We start from the raw sequence: 20,366 nt of genomic DNA on the forward strand, positions 1-20,366 counted from the left end.
TTCCTATTGAACAGTATTTTATTTGTCTGTACATTTGTAACTCTCCCATTGACACATCTTTTGTTCATCTGTGCATTTAAGTCATTTTACGATTGAAAAAAAATCATCTCTCTGTTGCCTTTTAATTGTAGTCCTTTTTCCACCTAAAAGTCTTTTCTTTGCCTGCATATGTAAGTCATTTTCCTGTTGTCACACTAAAGAAAACACAGTTTTGTCGAATGGGACGGGTTTCAAGAAGCCAGTTGGTCTAACTTTGCTTTCCAAATCGTCTCTGGTGCACTATGTTGTGCTAAAAAACACATGCTCAACCACCTTGGTTTTTGCATGTGCTTGCTGCCATCCAGATGAAGGTTTAATTAATTTTAATGAGTTTTCTCTGTGTTGGCAGGTGCAGGTTTTGTCTAAAAACAAGGAAGAGATTTCTTCAGTGGATTTCTCTCTGGAGGTTGTTCACCTAAAACAGAAAGGACCCCTAGGTGCTTAGTCTAGAGATCCTTTTTCAGAACGATGTGGACCTGTGCGGATAGCACTGTGCACTAGATGTGCACTAGATCTAGTCGTTCTATAGCCGACCGGTTTCTGTGGAACAAGGTGGATGAGCCACATTCATCAGGGCTAGGCAAGGCATCAAGGTATATGCCCGCTGTTATTTAGTTGCAGCAGCGGTGTCTGCTTAACTTCTGTACCTCTCCCTGTAGGGATGACAGGAGGGAGGGGTGAGAGATGGAGCAGGGATAAATATCCAATTTAAAAACCTCAACTGTAGGTCTGTTCCAAAACACTGCATTGCATTATCAGTAAGGCAAAGGCTTATCCTCTCCGTGTGGTATGGATGCTCTCCACGGGGGGTAAGACGGCCCGGAACCTGGGGGCCAAATAACAATTATTACTGTCAAGTGTGATGCACTCGTGCATCTAGGATAGGAAAGCGACAATACTCTTTGTATAACTATCCATTTTTAACCAAATTGCATGAGTTACACTGTCAAGCTGCACGCGCTATGCGTTGCAGCTTCAAATTCAGCAAGTGCACAACAAAAACACCCTGTGTACACACGCAGGTCCGCGTCCCTGCTTCTCGACCCCTGCTTGCGGGGGAGTGGCTGGCCGCGGATAGCATCTAAGAGATGCCGCTTACCTGGAGCGAACGTCTCTGGTGGTCCTACGAGCCGCGCGCGAGAGGTTTCTTCACCGCAGCTCGCGCTACCATTCTGCTTATGTTGCCATGGCGCTGCAAGTCGCATGGTCACGTGAGCCTGACTCCAGCATGGCCGTCCCACTAGGAGGAGGCGGCGGCGGCCATCACGGAGTCAGGCGCCGCGGGTAGCACATCAGAGGCCCTGTTGCGGGAGCTTTCCCATGTGTGAGGAACAATGGTCTGACACTATTGGCTGTGTGCCGGGTGTCAAACACATGTTTTTAGGCCACGTATAGTGATCTCATGTGGCCAGGCACCGCGTAAGTACCGTGTGGCAGCCGCATGTCCGCGGCTCGGGTGCCGAATCGCCACACACCATTAGACTACACTGTCCAAGCCACAAATGTCTCACATAGATCGGAGGTGCTGGAGGTGCATGTTTCCCATTTGCCTCTTTCATATTAAACACACATTGTTGTTCCTATTGTGAGTAATCTTGGTCCAAAGCCTACCTGTTGGTTTCACCTGTCATGTTAACTAAAAACTGATTTTCCAATGGGAATTCCCCATTGCCTAAAGCGTGTTTGTCATTTGCAGCCTCAGCAAACACGTGTGTGATTTCCATTTTTGTTTTTCTAAAAGTTTCTTTCAACCTTTGAAAAATCATTTTTTCTGCTCTATCCTTCTTCCCCTATAATATTCTGAATTGCATTTCCTTCATTTTTCATTGCTTAAAGCCTGCCTGCCATTCACAGCCTTAGAAAAACAATTGGGATTTACATTTTCCTGGAAATTTGTTTCACCTTTTAAAACTTCTTTTTCCTACTCTATTCTTCTTCTCCTATTATATTCTGATCACGGATTTAAAATTGCATTCCCTTTTTATTTTTTCTTGTGTTGTATGTATTGAAATCGAATTTCCTATAGTGTGCAAGCTAGTCTGTTCTGAAGTGCCATGTGTCTTCTAGTTTAAGCAGCACAAAATATCCTGGTGTGCTGTCCCATAGTAACTGTCCCAACTAAATAAAAAACCCATTAACCTGGAGCAGAAAACAAATTTGTCCATTCATTGCTGTTCCCATAGTGTTGCTGAAAATCTCTTCCAAAATCCTTTGTGTGTGCATGCACTTCCTTGTGGTTGCATTCATTTTCATGGTGTGTTGCCACACATTGGTGGTTCTTGTAACTGTGTATTCATTTTTTCTATCAAATCACAAATTAATAAATATTCATTGATAACCCACCGGCCTGGTTCCTGCTCTACTGTGACTCGGGGTGTGTGTGGAGGTTCGGTCTGAGACCGGTTGGAAGCCTCCTTAAAAACGATTTGGGATTGTAAAAATAAAAAGCAGTTTTATTGTGCGCACACTCATCGCAGGGGAGAAAGATCCCTGACTTACTTGTGCTGCATAATATATTGTGACAATAGAGCGTGCGTTTATTGCCCCCTTTGGCTGGGTGGGTAAGAGGATACAAGGGCTAGAAGGATGTGGGGGAACAGGGACTGGTTAATACGGAAGGGGGTGGGGTTTGGGGACCAACCCCCAAATAACAAAATTAAAAAATATTGAACAAAAAACTCAGCGAAAATAAACCTGGTGATCCAAGAACATAGAACTGTGTATATTATTCTCTATCTTTGGGCACTTCTGGGTATTCCACCCAGTGCATTATTTTGAATGTACACCATGATGATGCAGACTATGTATTTGTTTTTCTAACAATAGTTCCTTACCATGGCCATACCTCCTCAGTTTTCAGAGTTGTGCTGTCATTAACAGTTTCATTAAAAACACAACCCGTCTGCTGCCGTTTCAGTCCTTTAGAGGTCGGAAGACGTGATGAGGAAATTGACAAATGTGCTGCAAGGATCTCTGTGAGACAGATAAAAATAGCACCTAACGATGGGTCCCACATGCATAACCACAGTTGGGGTCCTTTTGAAACAAACTGCTCAGCAATAGCTGCAGAGTATGTTAAATTGTTAGCCTTGCCCAGGAAAAGTTGCCAGTGCTGGACTGGTGGACATGCCCTTCTGGCAATGCCTGTCTGAGCCTGGAGAATATTCCCAGCATATGAATAACTTTGCTTATCTGTCTGACCAGCGTCTTCGGTTTCATTTCAGAAGGAATGTTTTATTTATTTGCCTAGTAATGGGATTTGATGTATCAGCATTTCCCCCTAATGATCTTTGTCCATGTTTCAGCTACTCATACATATAATTCTCTGAGAATGTCTCTGCATTGAGGACTGGGTATACTCACAGCCTAAATACACAGACATCGTCACCCTGAGATCTGGCTTCACTCCTCAGTCCCACCTCTTCTAAAATTCTTATTATCTCAGAACCTGCAAGGAGGACAGATGTCATCGCCATTTTATTCTCACATCGAAATCCTAAAGCAGTCTGAATGCATGTTTACATTGTTCATGTTTGCAAACACTTTAATGTTAGGGTGAGTTCTATAAAAAATAAAATTAGCACAACGACAAGTGTACATTATGTACTTAGAGATTCAAGCATATTGCCCTTTTATCACAGATAAATGTGTTGCCATTCTTCTGTTCCCAAAATGCTCTTTGCTTTTATGCAGAGCAGCCAGGATCCCTCATTCATGCTATTGTCACCTTCTCGTTCTCATGGAGGTATTTCAGAAAAAGGAGCCATAGGGGTTTACCAGCCTCTCCACTTTGTAATGATAATTGTCTATAAAAATAATGTATTTGTTTAATCTAGGTTTTGATAATATGAGTTTTCTTATTATTTCTGCAACATATCATTGCACTGATCATTAGAAATTAATATTGTAACATGTTGAAAAGAGCCAGTTTATAATGTCACTGAAATTACATATTCTTTTTTTTTTTTTTAAATAGCTTCTTCTGTCACGAATACACACCATTTTGTTTCTCAACATGTCCTTGCTTCCTGGCAAGGTTGTTAATCAGATTAAAAGCAATGATCTGTTTCTGCAAGCACCAATGCATTGTATTGTTTGTGTACTGGTTACTGATTGGTTGGTAGTCCTGCTGAACATGCACATTTCTTACAGTATGCACACACAAACCCACGGACACACACACTAATAATAAACAAAGTATAGAAAATGGCACATGCATTTGTAGACTCTGCAGCCAATTCCAGTGGACCATTACAAGTTCTGGTTGAATTCCAGCACTCCCGGAGAGCCTATGTGCATCCGCTCACCTCTGCCCATGCAGACAATGTGCCCTCAGTATGATAGTGACATTCCAGCAAGACCCATGCAATGACAACGTAGGTCTCCAAATAAAAGGCCAGCCTCCAGCTCAGGGGATGCCTCTGTCACTGACGCTCTTGTTCTACTTTTAATCATATAAAAACACAGCTCCCTTTTCCCAACTCTCCACCAAGATGTCTGTGTTTTTTTCTCTAGTTGCCCTGCTGTCACCAATGCGACCCTCGCCCACAGAAAGAGAGAGAAATAGTGTGAGATCCAGAGAGAAAGAAAGAAAGAAAGAAAGAAAGAAAGAAAGAAAGAAAGAAAGAAAGAAAGAAAGAAAGAAAGAAAGAAAGAAAGAAAGAAAGAAAGAAAGAAAGAAAGAAAGAAAGAAAAAAAGAGCACTAGATCGGTTTAGGATGCGTCGGCTACAGCTAGGTCAACTTTGTTTCTCTCCATGTATTTGGTCAGTTCCAATAGTGTAAGGTGCTACTCTATGGTATGTCCCAACATTTGAATAACGTGCCAAGCTTAGCCCATGGCACCTTACAGGTAATGGTACAGCACAATGCAGCATTTCCTGTGAAATGGATTTTTCACATCAAATCATCTATCATCAAAAATAGCTCGATTACCCACATCCCTCCTCCTATGTCTTCTCCCCCACCCAGACTCTTCTTGATCTTCCCTATTACACTTAAACACCATACTTAAATCCAAAGCTGCCGGACTTCCAGCTGATCACTGCACCCGGCACCTTTAGAAGGACGCTAGTTACACTCTCTTGCACATCGATTGATGCATCATTACAAGCAGTGCCATTAAAAATTGCTTACATGAAACCAAAAGTGAACAATTACACAATGTAGCTGAGAATTATTGCAAACTACAGACGAATCGTTGCTATTCTCTTCCTGGAATAAATGATCGAGTCTCTGGTCAGCACACAACTTTGTCTTTCCTCAAAACCCAGCTTCTGGATGCCATTCAAGTCGATTCTGCTCTAAACCTGGAACACAGAAATCTACGGTAACCAATGGAGATGGCCTCCACCATCCCATTCATTCCAAGCATGCGCCCTACTTGTCATTTGAGATTTGCCAGCCGCTTCTGCCACCTTCATCCGCCAAATCCTACTAATGGAACTTACATCCATAGCCAGCATCTTCTACGGCCCTCTGCAGGGGATCGCTCCTTATCCTCACCCGGGCTTGCCCATGATGTCCGCTGAACCTGAGGTATTTGTTAGGGTAAACATCGATTTGTTTAGGTTTCTGCTGGGTTCCCTAGATTTTCTGCTTTATCCAGCTCTATTTTATGGATGTCTTGCCTTTTTTGTCGTCAGAGGGACTTCTAGTGAAGTCCTGTGCCATAATGACCTTTTTATTTACCCGTTTAAGATATATGTTCCTTTGGTGCCCACTAGGGCCTCAAGGACAATTATCCTACATAGTTTTTGGTGAGTAGGATGGTGGTGGATGTAATTTAGTTCACTATGGGGTGCAAGCCATTTTACCACATTAGTAATCCTTCATACCGTTTTGGTAGCCATTGGGGTACCAATGTATTTTTTAAGACCTAATCTCAGCCATTTTTTCTTGGGCTTCCTTTATCCAGGGAAATCACCAAGCAGCCGTAAAATTGTCATTTTGCCCGTGTGGGCTCTTTATGAGCTTACATGGCCACCTCTATATTAGCTTTGGCCAGTTTGAACAAGTCCTTGGCCCTGGGCATGGCCGGCCGGCCGACACACATTCTGTGGGGCAAGCCTGGGTGAAAGATGGATTTTGGGGGCCAGCCTGATTGGCTGGCTGCTCCTCCCTTTTTGTTGCTGGATGTCCATTCCATGCCATCTCCTTCTTTCTGCTGGCATTTCATGTTGTTTAGAAAGGCTCTTCCATCTTGTAGCCTTTGTTTGGGTCGTTTTATCACCACTTCCCACCTCCTTTCATTACCTGGGCTATCCATCTTGGTACTGGAAGCTGCTGCCACCGGGAAGGGTGTGAGACCCAAGCATGGTGCCACATTTGCTCCTCTGAATCGCTCTGGGTGGCCTCCAGCATCATCCCGGCCCTTCGATCGGTTTTGCTCTGGTGTGCTCTTCTCCTCTTAACTGTTGAACTCCAGGGGCCTGGGTGACCAGGTTCCTCTGTCTTCCTGGAGCCACCGGCATCACTGCTTTTGTCTCTGAATGAGGGTTCTCACTCCTGGTAAAGCTGTTTAATAGAATTTCCTTCTTGGATGTAATTGTTCCCATTTTGTGAGTCCAGCAGCATTTCTGCTGAACTGTTGGATTTTTGGAATATTTCTCCTGAGTGATTGGGTACCTTTTGCCACACTCACTCACTCACTCATTCTTTTACTCTGTACTTGGGAACCCTTTTATCTTTTCTAATGCAATTATGCTTTCATCCATCTTTTTTGCAATCTACCTTTTTACTATTGCAGCACACAGCAATTTCAGTACAGTGTTGCTGAGCTTTTCTTTCTATTTTACCTGGGTTAGCTACTGTTACCAGGGCAGGGGGACACCCTTTCGTCCCTCCTGTATTTTACTTTGTGAGATCAGCACACCCCACCTTATGTGGAGTGCTTAGGGGAAACATTGTCTCCCTTTTCGCACTGTTCCAGTAACCTTTAGTTACTGTTACAAGTTCATCTGACAGGTTAGCGGAAGTGTTCCCTTTTGCACAACTTTTTGTGAACTTCTACCGCAGACTGTCTTCGCAGCTGCATTAGGGGACACGGAGGTCACCATTTGCCTGAAATGGTGGCTGTACTTATTGAAGCCATATTCATGATGATCTGTTCTTACCTGAGCCTTCTTCTGCCTTCGTGGGTGGGGTAGGTCTTGATGGGTCTTTGGTCTTTGGCGGGCCTCCCTTGGAAAAAGCCCACCCAGGCTCTCTGAGTGCCTGAAAGCACAGGATGTGGGGTGAGATACCAAAACTCCCCTGGCCTTTGTCCTGCAGTGTGCCTGCCTGGAACCAGTGTGAACTGGGAGGCTGGCTGTGCCACTGGGACAGCCACCATTCAGATTTGCATTAAAGGCTTGAATGGTGATTGGTGGGCTCAGCCAGTTTTCTTGCATAAAAGGGGACGGTCCTGGAGCTGAACCTCAGAGTCAACCATTGAACAGAAGATCCGAAGAGGAATTCATAGAAGGGCATCCCAGCAAATTCCAAGTGACCGCCAGAGCCATTGAGTGACCGCTGAAGATGCGACCCTGAATTCCAAGCGGCAGGGAAGATCTCTTGAAGACGACTTCCTTCCCTGTTATGGTGGGACTAAGCAGTTTTAACACTACTTGCATTTTGTGCCATCCCACGAACAGCTGTGAACATCCTGGGCTGGAAACTCCCAACATCCTGGGACCCGTGCCATTTTGCCGTGCAATGTCTTTTGAATAACGGATCTGGCTGAAACCTCATGGGAATCCTTCTTGGCCTGCAGTGACACCTTTTCACTCCTAGACCCCTCAGCTGAGTTGTGGATCGAGAACCAAAGAAAAGTCTCCTGGGCGACAACCATCACTGACCCTAACCTGTGAAGTGCTACAATGCACAACTGCCACAAATATCCCATGCTGGGTGTCCCACTGCTCAAGTGCATCCATTTGCTCCCACCAAAGTTCCTTCATCAGCCATCCAGGCCAAGAAACCCGAACCAGGGACAAATGTCGCCTCCCCTTGGGGACCAACCTGCTGCACCAAATTCTTCATTGATAAGGTACTGTCTCGAGTGTAGGTACTTACCTTGGTCTTGCTGCATTGTTCAAGTGTTCTTGGAGGGATAACGTTAAGCTGTTACCTGGGCACTCTGCGTCCTATTGGGGTGAGCAGCCCATTGGGCTCTAATTTGCCAAAACAAACTATTACCTACCTGCAAACCTGAAGAAGCCTTCATAGACTCTGCTCAGTCTACTGCTTACCTGCCTCTTTCCTCCTTAGCTCTTGGTCATTGGACCCGCAGTGCCCCCTTTGACTCAGTGAGATTCATTTAGTATAGGGTTGGACTTTTGAAGATTAGTTGGGCAGGGGTTAAGTTGCAAGAGTTGAGCTAAGTTTGCATATTAGACTCAGTAGTTTTTTCTAACTTTTGCGTTGCTTTACATTTGATTTAAACTGTGCTCCCTTCTATTCTGCTGTGTTATTACTGTGTGAATAGTACTTACATGATTTATCTCTAAAGCCTTAGTGTATATAAAATAAATGACCATTATTTTTATATAATGGCTAGTGTGTCAGTGTTTCCTTGAACCAATTGTATGCTCAAAGTACTGTGTGCCTCACTACAGCCCTTCTCCCTCCTAGACTAAGCCTGGCTGCTCAGCCATTGCTACCAACCTTTGGGTAGGTCAGGCTAAAACTGAAGGGGTACAACCCTGTCACTTAAGGTGGGCTTTTCCAAGTTCTGTCACAGACAGCAACTTGTGAAAAACTCACTAATAGCTGATTATTATTCTTTTGGCCTGTGGGGTCTTCGTTGGCTCAAGATTCCAATCCCTGGGTCACTGGATCCATTCACGTGCCCTGCAGATGAAGAGCTTTACCTACCGGGTTGTTCCACTTTCCTGGGAAAAGAATTCTTCAACTGCTCTGGAAGTGATTGAAACAGGTACCTACATGGGCAGTGACATTGTTTCTGGGTTCCCTCTGGATCACTGGAGTTGAGACCCAAAGTCATGAATTGGAGCCTGGGCTCCTGAGTTTCTCTTAATCTTTGTTTATCCTGCATCCCCCTCATGTATGGGAATGCCTGACTGCATTGCAGCTATTGTGGTTACACATCTATCCTTATTTGCTGTTGAATGGTATAAATCCTAATGACTAGCAGTACCCAGTTAGGGTTTATCCTAGCTTTGTGGGGTGCTCCTGATTTTATCTATAATTTAGGGAAGTCCTGCCTTTCACTCCTGCCGCTGAATCGCATTGCTATTGTGTTTCACTCAGTCTTACATTTGTCTCTCTACTATTCTGGGAGTGTATGGGGTCCTTATGGCTGGCACTATAGGTCTGACTATTTCTTGTCTTCTGGTGTTATGTTTCAGTGTCTAATCTCTCTTTCTTCCCATCTAGATCTATATGTAGTATATGGTGCACCCTTCAACCAGCCATGTTTATATGTGCTAGGGGCTCAGAAATACTGTGGACATTGTGTGGTAGTGCGGGGACGGGAGCACTAATTATAGCTATCTCAATGACAGGTCTTTCTACGTCTACGTCCCCCTTGCCACCGCTTCTTTAGAGTGTCCATAGCTTTGGATGAAGCTTTGCGGTCTCCTCTGAAGACTAGGAAGAACGTGGTTACGGAGGGGCTTGTACAGTCTCACCTGGAAATCGAGGAGTCTGATAATGGCCAAATGGGTTGAAGAACTTGCCAGCTTATTTAAGAGAACATTATTTTTGATCTTCCCAGTGTAAGAGTAGCATGGATTTCCCACCTAAGGGTAGAATCCTTTGATGATATCATATCACGGGTTCTGCCAGAGAGGGCTGATACAGCATGCCAGACTGAGCTGAACTCATAGGGCATGGATAAAGAGAGGGCTGATACAGCATGCCAGACTGAGCTGAACTCATAGGGCATGGATAAAGAGAGGGCTGATACAGCATGCCAGACTGAGCTGAACTCACAGGGCATGGATAAAGTTTGTTAAAGTGATTTGGGTGTTACACTGCAACATACTAATATGCTGGATATAGTATGACAAACTGATGGATTGTGAGGGTTTGGTTATTGCAGGTGTTGAAAGTAGTAATTTTCAATCAAAAGTGATTTGGCCACTCCTGGCTGCTGTGTTGGTGACGACTGCTGTAGACTCTGCATCTGCAGGTCCTCCATCTTTGCATACATCGAGCTATCTGAAGGACGCAGTGGATAGGGTGACTGACTTTCCTTTTGAAAAGGACATTTGCATTAAAATATCTAGAATGCCCGTGATTTCGGCTCCTAACCTAAGAAAGTTGGTCAGTGATCGTAGAAATCTAATTATTAAGAATGTTGACAGACCGGAGAGGCCCGCGATTAGAGTGATGCTCAGAAACAAGGTTCTGCTCTGTTTGCACAGCAGAGTGGGCCCGGGTTGCACCAGGGGCCAAGATCTCAGATTTTTGCATAGGGCCCAAGTACAGGACTGGTGCAATGGGGATAATAGAGAGGGCATCATTATGGGATGCAGCTGGAGTAATCTTTCCAGCTTTTTGACACTGCGTAAAAATGTAAACTTTACGTCATCTATGTCTCACTTGAGGTTATAGGTCAAAGTTTCGAATGAAAAGGATGGAATGACAAAAGGGGCGAATCAAAAGGACCGAAAACAAAAGGGTCGATTTTTTATTTTTTTATTTTTTGTTGGGGGATCCCCCCTCAAACTCGATTTTTTGTGGTAAAAAACACTTTTTTTTCCTATACGGAAACCCAAAAAAAATATACATTTAAAAAAAAAATTCGACCCTTTTGTTTTTGGTCCTATTGACTCGACCCTATGGCATTCGATCCTTTTGGATTCTAACCTTTGACCGGACACCCTCACTTGAAAATTGTTCTGGGCTAATCAGAATTAGATTTATTGATGCTTTCACCTTGTAAAGTAGGTTGCCACTTGGATTCTTGTTTGAGAAATGGTTGGTCCAACAATGGGTTTTGTTTGCCGTTTGTGACTGTTTGTTATGTCTTATTGTTTATTGCGCCCACATGCCTGTGGGCCTTTTTTGCGGCGCTCTATAAATTAATACACTAAACTAAACTAAGTATGTAAAGGACCTAACACTAGATAATGACCTCACATGTTAGTAGTTCTGGGGTGAGGCCTATTTTAAATAACAGCTGCTGTTTTCTATACATACAATAATTACATCTTGTGTTATGTGTGCTAAAGAATTTGTTTTTCAACTGATACTTCCATAAAGTATCTATTTGTTCAGTACATCAGTGATGGGTGCTTTCATTGGTTCAGACTGCATGTAATCTCATCTTCCCCACCAGCCCTCCTTCCCACCTAAAGATAGGCCTGACTGCTCTTCTCCTCTCACAACTTTCATAGATGGTTTTGGCCTTCCTATTGGTGGACTTTTTATCACTTTCTGGAAAACAAAGAGTTGCCACTGATGGAATTTAAGTGAAACACTTATTGTTTATTTCATTTATTTCGAATACCCCAAAATGAAAGGTCAATCAGGCATTAGCAATGACAACAGTATGGGCTTTTGTGTTGGCATGAGAAAGGCACTTGCCAGACTCTGCTGTAGTGGTATTAACTGGCCAGTGATGGTAGCAGGTGCAAAATGGTGTGAGCACCTGGGCATCTAATAACAGTACCTGGCAAAAGCTTAATACTTGGACACAAGCCAAAACTGTTGGCTTCGGCAATGCTTGTTGTTAACAGGCCTTCAGTGGAGGACATGCAGAGTGCTTATAAACTGAGTGGCTGGAAAGAGTTCCCATGACGAGGATTTTTGGGCCGGAGAGGCACGAATGTTTGGGAATGGCCATAGGGATTAGCATGGCCATCGACAGTCAAGGGGTGGGCACATACTAAAAAACACCTACAGACTGTGTGTCCCTCCTCATTTGCCATTCCTCGCTATCTGTACTCTAATGCAATAGCTTCGGCTTATAGGTGTCACAAGCGTCATCTAATAGCCCAAACTAAAAATAAAACAATTAAATAAAAATCTATTAATATAAATCTGTCTAAATTCGCTAAGATATTTTTGAATCAAACAAAAGACAATATCAATACAGCATAAAATAATATACAAATTCTCACTCTCACCATTGCATTCATGTCATATTCCCCCACATTAAAAAATATTGTGTTGTCTTATTGCCAGACTTTTCTGTTTCATTTAGGACTGCAGACCGAACTTTCAATTTAGTTTTCTGGTCATCAACTTACTTAATGGCATCCATTGTATATGAAACATATTGTTGTAGGTACTCATTTTTCAGAAAACATAGATCTACATGTTTAGATCCTTTTTGTTGTGTCAATTTCTTTGTGTCGCAATAGGGTCTTCTTCAGGATCAAAATGTTCAATAGTACAGTTTTTTGTTTGTCGATGGTTCGTTCCTTAATTGGTTCCAAGCTATTTTCAACAGTTCAAAACATAATTTGCAACAATTTCCAAGTACTGGTTAGTCTATCTATAGCAATGGTTTGGTTTAATCCATTTCTACTCTAGGAATTTATTTTCTTCATATTTCTACTATTAGTGGCCAAACTTTGAAGGATTACTTTTCTTAATTAATTTTAGAGATGTAGGGTATTCTTCAACCTCCTCTCACATGCGTAAGGCATATTCAAGTTCCTCTTGTTTCTTTGCTTTTAGATTAGTTCTCCTCACACCCACTGCATTGGCCATTCTTATTGGGAGTTGTTATTCTCTCCTTACTCATGGAGGGATTTAGATTCTCCTCTTCATTTTAGATGCCATCCACATTTTTTTAATACCTGCCATAGGGTGAGATAGTTGAACCACCCTTGCCAGAGGCCTATATAAATATTTCCCTAACAGTCTCTGTGAAGGTATCATATTTTCCCCCAACCACAAGCTCCTCCTTGGACATCGCCTTAGATGAACCGGCTCTTGCTCCATTTCCACACTCATGATACAGATTTCTCCATTGGGATTTCCAGCAATTCATCTCAGTACCTAGACCAGATGTTGCCTACTCTTATTGTGGTCCAATCCTGGATATCAGACAACACTTTTACCAAAAACAACATTGAAATCGAATTTCTGACAGTTGGCCCCCAGAAGGACATTGGCGCCTTTCTTTTGCACTGGATAATGAATAAAGCTAAAATCCGGGGAATCACTCTTGACTGCAAGAAATCTCACTTTAGAATACCTGCGAAACATCAAATTCCCCCTCTCCAACTCTGACCTACCCACTATTATGCAAGCCTTGGGTCCTCCCAAGGGACATTAAAGAAACGATTTCACGGGAAGTGTCAATTCATCTTCGGTATCCAAACCTCAGATTCTGCAGAAGACGGCCACTAAATGTATCTCCAATGTAGGCCTTATTTCCCACATCCGCCCAGTTCTAAAGTCGTAGTGACTTGGGTCCAATTAAAGAGATATGCAAATTTAAAGTCCTAGTTCAAACTCAACAGTCTTTCCCCAGAAAACCTCCCAATTCACTTGGCAAATTACGTCACCCTCAGAAGCTTTTGACACCACTCTGCTTATTTAGACCCTCCTCCATCCAACCCCTCTTACATGGGAGGTAAAAGGTGTTGCCATGTGAGGAGCCTTCTTCTGGAGCTGCCCCCTAAGACACCTCAAACCTGCTACGATTCAGAAGGGTGCTGAAAATCTGACTGTTCACCCAAGCTTTCACCTAAACCTTTGCCCCTCCTCCAGCCATCCTGCTGGGCACCAATGAGGCTTTCTGCAAGATGATGTACCCTACAAATGCCCATGGCAAAATAAAATACAATACATGTATGTAATCAAATGTATTTACTTGTTATTTTTAATTTATTGTGTATGCGTTTCTGATGCATTTGAATCCTTGCCAGTCTGTTCGCAATGGTTGTATGGTTATTTCCACATTTGCTTGGGATTGGTTTTGTCGCTCCGTCGAATCCTAGCAATATTTGGACCTATTCCTGTTGTTTATCAGTGTCCGTTGCCTACAAGTCAGAGCATTTCATATGCAATCAAAAAGGCCAAGTAAATTGCATTCCTGGGCATATCTGGGATGGTTACTTTAAAATAAAGCGCACAGTACCCTAAAGTGTCCAAATCCTTATCATGCGGCCAGAAGTGGCGTTATTCTTTCAACAGTGATATGCACCCGTAGCTGCTGCCACAATATCAGTAGTTTTTAAGCAATATAAGACTGAAAGCAGAATGTGTTGTTTGGTTGTGTTCAAATGCTTTTAATCCGCATCACATTGTGAAGACAGGTCTCAGTTCAACGGGGTCATGATTATTCAGTGCAGCAGACTTTGCAAACGCGGCTGTTTACATGTTGGAACTTGAGGATCAATACTTTTACTTGTCCCCCCCTAACTCCCAAGACTCTGGAACCTCCTCCCCATCAGCACCACCCTCTCCCCGGTTCCTTTTACAGTTCAGGAAGGAGCACAAGGCCCTCCTCTTCAAAGAATGGCTCCTCCCCAACACCTAGGTCTACAAACCCTCCACTCCCCTCATAACCTGAGACAGGGTGATCTGCTCCCGTCTCCCTGTTTCCTCCCCCATTTGCTTGTAGATCACTTGCTGCCATATTTCCCAGCCACCCCCACTCCCATTGGTGTCTCCCCGCTCCCTTGTACTGATCCCTTGCAACCTGCTTCCCTCACCTTGTACTTCCCCCAATGATTTGTAAAGTACTACATTGCTTCCAAAAGCTAGGTCCACACTCATTATATAATCATAATAATTAATAATACAATCAAAACCACATAACTACCAGTCCCAGCATGCAAAGTGTTGGAGACTACAAAGCCAGGACTGGATAAATGTTATCCTCATGACATGGAACCAGTTGCCAAATCTGATTTAGGAAATCAAACGGGTATTGCCGGGGAATACCCAAACATTTGCCAAAGATGGCAGGTTGTACATGTGATATATGGAGAATGTGCACAGCAGAGAAGTTATAACCCAATTGGATTGGGTGAAGGGGCAGATTAGGTGTGAGGAAACTCACTTCCAAAAGCCAGGCATCTTCTTGGTTGGCCTCACTGTTTCAGAAGGTTCTGTGCCCGTCCATCTAAGGCTTGGCGCTCTCTGTGTCGAGCGACATTCTCTTGTCTTGCTACCTTCAAATGCATTCCTTAATGTAGACTTCTCCGTTAGCATTGGACATCACCTGATTGAAAGGTTGGCTCATATGGTAACTGTGAATGCCATGGAATGATGGTGAGGTGTGTTAATACGTGGATATTGTATGAAGGGTCACACTTTTGTACTTTTTGTGAACCGCCCTTTAAGCACAGTCCATCTTTTATTGATTTCCTAATTTTCCTGCAGAGCTTCTAATTAACCGGTGAGAACAGCTCTCCTCTGCCATTAGGATGGCAAGATCCCAGAGGGCCAATGTCCAGAGCTCTCAGGTTTCCTATGGTCATGTGTGAAAAGGCCATCCAGTCCTGTGTTTTCTTTGAATTCTGGGACCTGTAGTTTTCCTAAATTCTAAATGGGAAATAGAAAATTCAAGTGCCAGAATCCAAAGAGAAATAAATAAGGAATGGTGTTGCCCTCTCATGCATGGCATTGGGAAATTTGAGAGCTCTGAATGTCACAGAAGTCTGTCTATTCCTGCTCCAGGGCTGGGATGAGTTTGCAATCCAAAATAGTGCAAAAGTCATGTCTGGAAAGAGCCAAATTGTGGCCTCTTCTCCAGTAAGTGGCAATTTTGCATTTTCCCAGGGAGGAATGGAACATCTTCCAGACAACCTCTCCAAAGGAGGGAAGCCACTGCCGGATAAAGAGACCGACAGAGCCACCTTTCAGGCTGCACAAACGTCTCATCTTTGGCACTAAAAAAATGTCAGTGCTGCTGGATTTGATTGAATGGCGGGTGATGGGGAACCCTGGTACTCCCATCTTCTCTAGACTGCGGTTTAGGTCAGTGCTGGGTGAGGGGAGATGAAGTCATATCCTGGGAACCGGATGTCAAGGGCCTTGAACTTGCACTGCAAGCTTCAATAAACTCAATGATGTGAAGATGGCCAACAGAATTGCTTTCTATCTTGGCTAGAGAAATCCACTGGTCATCAGAAAGCAAAGCTTGAAACTTTCTGCGTGTCTTCGATTAGAGAATCAATTTTGCAACACCCCTGGTTTCCAGCGCGAACCAATTGCAAGGCTTTGGCTTGGTCTTCAATCAATTAGCAAGTGGTTTAAGAGATTCCACCCCATCTCAGTGTTATCAAGAGCGGGGCGGAAACAATAATCCCTCCATGCTCAACCTTGACGATAGACCTCTGCGCTAACAGGAGAAACCAATGCTTCATGCCAGCCTTCACCTTTGGGGTTGCTTTGGTGGACTCCAACGCGTCTCCTGCTGCTTGACTGGCCAATCAGAGGTGCAGGAGACAGCGGCTCTCACGCCGGTCATGTTACTTGAATGAACGAGTACCTCCGGCCCAATGTGGGTTTGATTGTTGCCCGACAAAATGCTGTCATGTGGCATCGCCATGAAGGAGCTCTGAAAAGCTGCTTTATGTGCGAAACATGTTTCAGCCGATTGTTATTGATTACCCACGCACAATAAAATAATTTGCTTTTGCATCACCACACCCCAAGGCTGTCGCGCCTACTTAGCCACGTAGCAGTACGAACATCTAGGCCACTGGAGTTAAACACTTGCTTAATAAATAGCCTTGTTGAAGCACAAATGTCCATGTACACAGCTTAGCCAGGCAAGCAATGTATTCAGAACCCCAAGACTATGGGCCCAAACTGTTTCCCATGCTCCCCCTGGTCTCTTTAACGTTCTCCTCTCCTTTGGGAACTCCCTTAGACGATGCTACTACTTCTCAAATCGAGACCCTTTCCCTTCACGTGGGTTGACAGTCTTTTTTGATCTCATAACAGGGACTCCTCATGTTGGCACTTGATATGATATGATAAGTTATTTATAACGTGCTTAATTGCCAGAGGTTTCTAAGCGCGGACCCGGGGATCGAATCTGTGGTGCTCCGTAACTTCTTGCTTCCAAGACGATCATGTTGCCCCTGAGCTATCCTCCCGAGACTTGGTCTATGCAACACCTTTTCTAAGTAGAGCCTTTTCGGTAGCGAAGAATGTCACCTTTGATAACTGCCGGTGCAGAATATCGGGAATGCTACGGTCAACATTTGCAGAAATATGACCTCCCTTATGAGCAGTCCTCCTTATAACCTCCCTAAGGAGCAGTCCCCCTTAGTTTCCACCTTACTGCTGAATTATACCTTTATGCTCAGTCTGCGATGGAGCTCCCTCCATGACACCATTTTGAAGGCTGTTTCCACTTCCTGTCGCGCACCTTGCTTTCTCAGCGCGGCTATCGTGTTCATGCCGTTCCTCTTATGCAGATGCACTGACACTTTCTGTGGTCACTATCCCCTCCCCTCCCAAGCAGAGCACAGTCTGGCCAGCCATAGTTCCAGGATAGGGACTGGGTGCAGGTCGCCCTCCACAGCAAGTGCTTGTGAGTATCTGAATCTCTTGCCCAGACTCTGACCGTACATGTAATGTAATAAGTATTTATACTGTGCCTGTTGCCACTGTAGTGTGCTCCCTGCACCAGGGTGAGTCCTGGGGCAATTACTGTGCTAAATGCTGGGTTTTTCACACCTAAACCTCATATCAAGTGGGGTGGAGAAATGAGGAGGAGGTGGAGCAGCGATCTGTGGCACTAGCTGTGGCAACTGTGGCAATGCTGACTGCATGGAGGTGTGGCACCTATGTGGGTAACTGAGGGCGTGTGGAGCCACAGGAGCTGTGGTACCGTGGACTTGCGCGGAGCTTGTGCCTGCACCGCTAGGTGTCTTCTGTGTGTGCCGGGAAGGTAAGAGGAACAGACGGTCAGCAGAGCGGTGTGGAGTTTGGTGGATTCCTGCTGTGGGCAGGCTACCTCTTTCAGGTCTTGGTGGCACTGCTCTGTTGCAGCAAGGAGCTTTAGAGCTGGAAAGGCAAGGCAGAGCAAGGCTGTGGTGTGGTCCTCTGCAGCCGAACTGAGATTCAAACTGGACAATGGAGTGGGAGCCACGAATTTCTATTGATGGCGGCAACGTTATCTGTCTGTGGAGCCACTTGGTGGCATGGTACCCCCCTCGCATTGGTTGACATCAACTGTTTGATGTCACTCTCACCGTCTGCTCTGTGCTGCCATTGTCGTGATGGCTGTGTCTTTGTCTCTGCTGCCCTCCTGAATGATATCTGTTGAAGAGAATTAAGTGCACAACTTGGGAGCTGTGCTGTTGCATCCTTGTAAAACATCAATAGCACGTGCGTATATACCTGCAATACATCAGTATAGCATTTAATTAAGCAATAGGCCCTGAGCAGGGGGCATTGCCACTTCAGGAAATGCCCCAGGTCTATATTTAGTCAATGAAGCCCCCGGGGCATTACCTGAAGTGGTAATGCCCCCCCTGTGAGGCGCCTATAGCTATAAGTACCCCGGCCCATAAGACCGGGGTACTAAAAGCATTTTATTTTCTGTTCCGAAACACTCTGGCATTTCAGAACTGAAAAAAAAGGTTACGAAACTGCCCGCCTGGGAAGGAAAAACAAAGTCTGGTTTCCCTTTCCTTGGTGGCCATTGAAAAATATAGAAAAAAGTAAACCAAAAAATGTCCGCCATGGAATCGGGAGAAGGAACTGCACGTAGTCCCTTCTCTCTTTCCGTGGCAGCCATTAAAAAAAGTAAACAAACAATTGCCACAATGGAAAGGATAGAAGGGACTACTTGAAGTACCTTTTTCCTTTCCATGACAGCCTGTCGCAGATTGGGAGCAGACGCGCTGGGGACACAAGCGTTCCCAGCATGCCTGTTCCCAAAATGGACAGAAAAGAAGGTAAGTGTGGGTAGGAGGGCGGGGAGGGAATTCTGTGGATGGGAATGGGGTGGGGGGGAGACTTACCTCATTCCCCAGCGAGGGGAGATGGAGGTGAGATGGTGGCTGCCAGCCCTGAGGTGGCACAGGACGGCGGGATTACCGTCTGGTAACACCCACGTTCTGAGCCTCCCTATTGGCTGGGAGGCCACTATACCCCACTCGCTGGGTACTCATTTGCAATGTTGCCTGGTCTTCTCCTTGTCTACATCTAGACCACCTCATCCCCTCCTTTTAGTTTATTGTTGAGGTTAATTGTCTGGCTATTGTTTTCCTGTCTGCTAGGCCATCACATTGGGCAGTTTACTTGCATTTCACTTTTGTTGCGGTCCCTTTTGTCTTGCTCTAGTGGTTACTTTTCTGTCTTGTATTGAAATTGTCATATCAGTTTTTTAGCATTTCATTAATGTATGTACAGCGCTTTGGCTTAAAGTGCTATTGGAGTTAATAAATACGATAAGCACACAATCTAATCTATGAGGAACCTGTCACGTTAGTGCCCTGCCACTTTCTCAGGATAAGTGAGAAGTCGATTCAGGGGTGTGCAGCAGTGTGACCGCGAGGCAGAGTGGGCATCTGCTGGGTGAGCAAGTCTCTTGCTGGCACCCCAGGCTACATTCTTATAACATTGGCAATATATTGCCTACCTGTTACCCTTCAGCCCCTTCCTTGTACGCGGCGATCAATATTGCAGCTATTTTATTGCAAACATTTGTATTTGTGTGATTCTGCAAAGGTTTTGAAACATTGTTGTATTACACATGGCACCATTGCTGAGTGCCATTTCAAACCCAATCTCAAATATCTTTTAATGGTGATTACTATATACTTTAAACAATAAATACTTAAGAGAAAAGGAAAACACATTGCCCAGTTTGAATGAAAATGCCAACACATCTGGTAAACGTATGGGTGCTTTCAGTGTACAGTGAATTTGAAGAAAAAGGGTTCTTGTTGTTTTTTCTGGCCTGTTCACCTGGGGCTGCACATATAATTTCACGACATAATGCGCTCCAGTCATCTTTGGCACAAGTTCTTACGTCACTTGCAAAGTGTTGCTTCTGTTTCCACATCCAGGGATCCTGAAACTCCGCCGAAGCCCTCTGCCCAGACTGAAGGGACCTCAGTATGTGCTGAACATCACAGCAGTAGACGACAACTCCTCGGGCGGCCCGTCCTCGCTGAGCAGCGTCGCCCAAGTCATTGTGGGCATTAACGATGTGAATAACAACAAGCCGGTCTTCGGAGAGGTGAGGGCATGCCTTGTAGCCGCGTTCCTGATCTATACCCGCAGCGTGGAGCTTCCCTCGTTGTGCGCGCGTGGTGGATGGCTGATTGGCACTTATAGGCTGTCTAGGTGTAAACAAGACAATTGCAAATATCCCTCAAAATGGCGGCCCCTAGAAATCTGCCCTGGCTCGCGATGCTTGTCCTTTCCCCTCCCTTAGTTTCCCTAGTC

At 44.6% G+C, this 20,366-nt stretch overlaps 1 protein-coding gene across 1 annotated transcript in view; it reads left to right on the forward strand.

Annotated features, from left to right (window-relative positions):
* Positions 1-20,366, forward strand: part of LOC138497739 (neural-cadherin-like) — a 609,504-nt gene that overhangs the window by 316,769 nt on the left and 272,369 nt on the right. The window contains exon 8 of the mRNA XM_069621376.1: positions 19,985-20,157. Within this exon, the coding sequence (XP_069477477.1) occupies positions 19,985-20,157 (173 nt within the window). The remainder of the gene's footprint in view (positions 1-19,984; positions 20,158-20,366) is intronic.

Source organism: Ambystoma mexicanum, chromosome 5q (assembly GCF_040938575.1).
Source record: "Ambystoma mexicanum isolate Mex_15411 chromosome 5q, UKY_AmexF1_1, whole genome shotgun sequence".
NCBI classification, from domain to species: Eukaryota; Metazoa; Chordata; class Amphibia; order Caudata; family Ambystomatidae; genus Ambystoma; species Ambystoma mexicanum.